Source organism: Acyrthosiphon pisum, unplaced genomic scaffold, assembly GCF_005508785.2.
Source record: "Acyrthosiphon pisum isolate AL4f unplaced genomic scaffold, pea_aphid_22Mar2018_4r6ur Scaffold_90;HRSCAF=453, whole genome shotgun sequence".
In the NCBI taxonomy this organism is placed as follows: Eukaryota; Metazoa; Arthropoda; class Insecta; order Hemiptera; family Aphididae; genus Acyrthosiphon; species Acyrthosiphon pisum.
Genome location: NW_021779142.1, coordinates 27,022 through 29,607, shown reverse-complemented (window position 1 = coordinate 29,607; position 2,586 = coordinate 27,022). Strand labels below are relative to the sequence as shown.

The following is a 2,586-nucleotide window of genomic DNA, read 5'->3' as shown; positions in this document are numbered from 1 at the left end:
TCGCCGGGACTGCAACTGACGGTGGTGGACCGCCTGCTCAGGGACGTCATGGTGTCGGAATTACCGTTCGGCGGTAAAACCATGCTGTTCGCCGGCGACTTCAGACAGATATTGCCCGTGGTCCGGAGAGGGACGAGAGCCGATATCGTCATGTCTTCGATCAAGGAAAACGGTCTTTGGAGCGTCATGGAGCGCTTCAATCTGGTGCAGAACATGCGCGCGGGCAACGACGCGGACTTTGCGTCTTGGTTGCTTCGGCTCGGCAACGGCCAACTGCCCGCGGTCGACGGCGTTCCGGACACCGTGCAAATCCCGCGGGAAATGGTATGCGACGTCGCTGATTTAATCGACTTCGTGTATCCGCAGCAAATGTCGTTGGCCAACGTCGAAGAATTTGCTCGGAGAGTCATCGTGTGTCCCACCAACGAAGAGTGCGGAGATGTCAACGGGGACGTGCTGGAGCGCGTCGACGGTCGAGAGATGACCTACACCGGCGTCGACACCATGATGGCCGACGAGGCCGACGAAGTGGCCAATTTCCCCACAGAGTTCCTCAACGCTTTGGTACCGGACGGCCTACCACCGTTCCGTCTGAAGTTGAAGGTGGGGTGCATCGTGATGACAAGTTCAATGTGACAATGACAATTCCGAGAATTAATAAAAGACAAGTACATAGAATAAACGTACAAACTAATAATCCTGAAGAATATTTTCGCATATTGGTTTTTATTCCATACTTAGACTCTTTTATAAGTCAATTAAAATCTAGATTTCTTAATCATATTGATATTTTGTCAAGTTTTCACTCTCTTTTCGACGAGAATTCTACAAAAGAAGAATTCAAAAAATTAGCTGTATTTTATGAAGAAGATTTAAATGGTAATAATTCAATAATAGAAGAGTTCCAACTGTGGCAAAGGAAACATAAAAAATTGGAAATAAAACCAAAAAATTCAATTGATGCACTGAAGTTGTGTAATGCAGACATATATCCAGGAGTTAATAAGTTATTTCAAATTTTGTCTACGCTTCCTATATCTACGGCTTCAAACGAACGGACTTTTTTATCACTAAAACGAATTAAAACATATCTACGAAATACAATATCTGAGGTAATAAAATATTATTAAGACATTTTAATTTTAAAACTAATATTTGTGGTTGTTTTGTTTTAGAAAAGACTTAACGGATTGGCTATGTTAAATATTCACAGGGATGTTGAAATCACTGTGATGAGTGATAGAGAGTTGGCAAAAAAATCTAGACGACTGGAATTTATTTTATAACAATACTTTTCATATGTAGTGCTAAATACAATATATATTTATAATATTACATAAGACTTAGACTATACTATTACATATTTTGTTCAACTTCCTCCAAAAACTTCATAAGGACGTAACTATTACAAGATATAGTTTATATTAATTATGTATAAACTGAGGACCCCCCCAGAAAAATTTGAAAATACGCCACTGTCTGGGGAACAGAAAAGTTATTTTCTCAGTTTGACATTATTTTAGATTTTACAATGATGCGTTTTTTTATTTTCTGTATGTGTAGTCGAAATAATGCTTTGATTTTCAACTTCAGCAGAGGCGTGCTCAGTAATTTTGGATGGGAGGGGTTGGTTTGAACATTTTTTTTCGAACAGAATTTTTTGTTAGTTTATCGTTATAAATCTAGTTCAGCACCCATGAGAATTTTTAATTTTTTTGTCAGACACTTAACACCTACCTATGTATTATAAACAGTTAAGAACGATGGTGCAAAAATGAATTGCCACAAATCATAGTTTTTATGGTATAGCCTTACGAAGTTCACGATTTTCGGTGTTTTGCGCATACGTACAACGCTTATTGTTTACAGCACTTAGATATAACAAATTTTAATTTTTTTTTTTTTTTGAAACCCAAGTAAATAAACGTTTTGAAAAGGTGGTCAAGTGGGTGTCGCTCTGCTGTACAGCAGTAGGTTACAAGTGATTCACTGTAATGGATTGTGTTAAATTTGAATCCAATAATGATATACCTAATATCATTGCATAAGAAAAACGATTCTGAGCGAAGACGGTCAGTCAGCCCATGCCCCATAATACCATACTAAGTGTATTTTTGGTGGTATTATATTGTGAATAAAGTAATTGTCCGTGGAGCTAGCGCATCGAGATAGGGACCACGCCGGTTGTATATATATGAGAATACCAAAAATTTCAATGAGCTATAACTTTAAAACTAAGCCTGACCGCCAAATTCAGACCTTCTCATCTTTTTCAGCATGCTTAACTACATTAATGCTAAACTAGATTTTTTCCCAATAAATTATTATAATATGTAAGTACATATTATATTATATTTGTAAAGTGTACGTGGGAGGGGTTTGAACTCACTAACCCCTCCACCCGCGAGCACGTCCTTGAACTTAAGTAACATTTCTTGTGGAAAAGTGAATTAACAATTTGAGTTATTTGCAGTGCTCGAATTGGGAAAAATAGTAGAGGAGCTCAATCTAACGATTTAAAAACTGCGTTCCAAGAGCGCAATTATTCAACACAGACTATTCAAAAAATAGTAGGGGTACGCAAAA

General features: G+C 38.0%; 1 protein-coding gene across 1 annotated transcript; it reads left to right on the top strand.

The window, feature by feature from the left end:
* Positions 1-638: 638 nt before the first annotated feature.
* On the top strand, positions 639-1,286 carry LOC107885122 (52 kDa repressor of the inhibitor of the protein kinase-like). The gene is made up of 2 exons (XM_016808607.1): positions 639-1,112; positions 1,176-1,286. Exons 1-2 carry the CDS (start codon positions 639-641, stop codon positions 1,284-1,286), a joined length of 585 nt encoding a protein of 194 aa, XP_016664096.1.
* The last annotated feature ends 1,300 nt before the right edge of the window (positions 1,287-2,586 follow it).

Bases quoted from the DNA above. Each gene is read 5' to 3' on its own strand.
- LOC107885122 (XM_016808607.1), top strand. From the start codon at position 639: ATGACAATTCCGAGAATTAATAAAAGACAAGTACATAGAATAAACGTA. The intron at 1,113-1,175 runs GTAATAAAATAT...GTTTTGTTTTAG, and splicing joins TACGAAATACAATATCTGAG to AAAAGACTTAACGGATTGGC.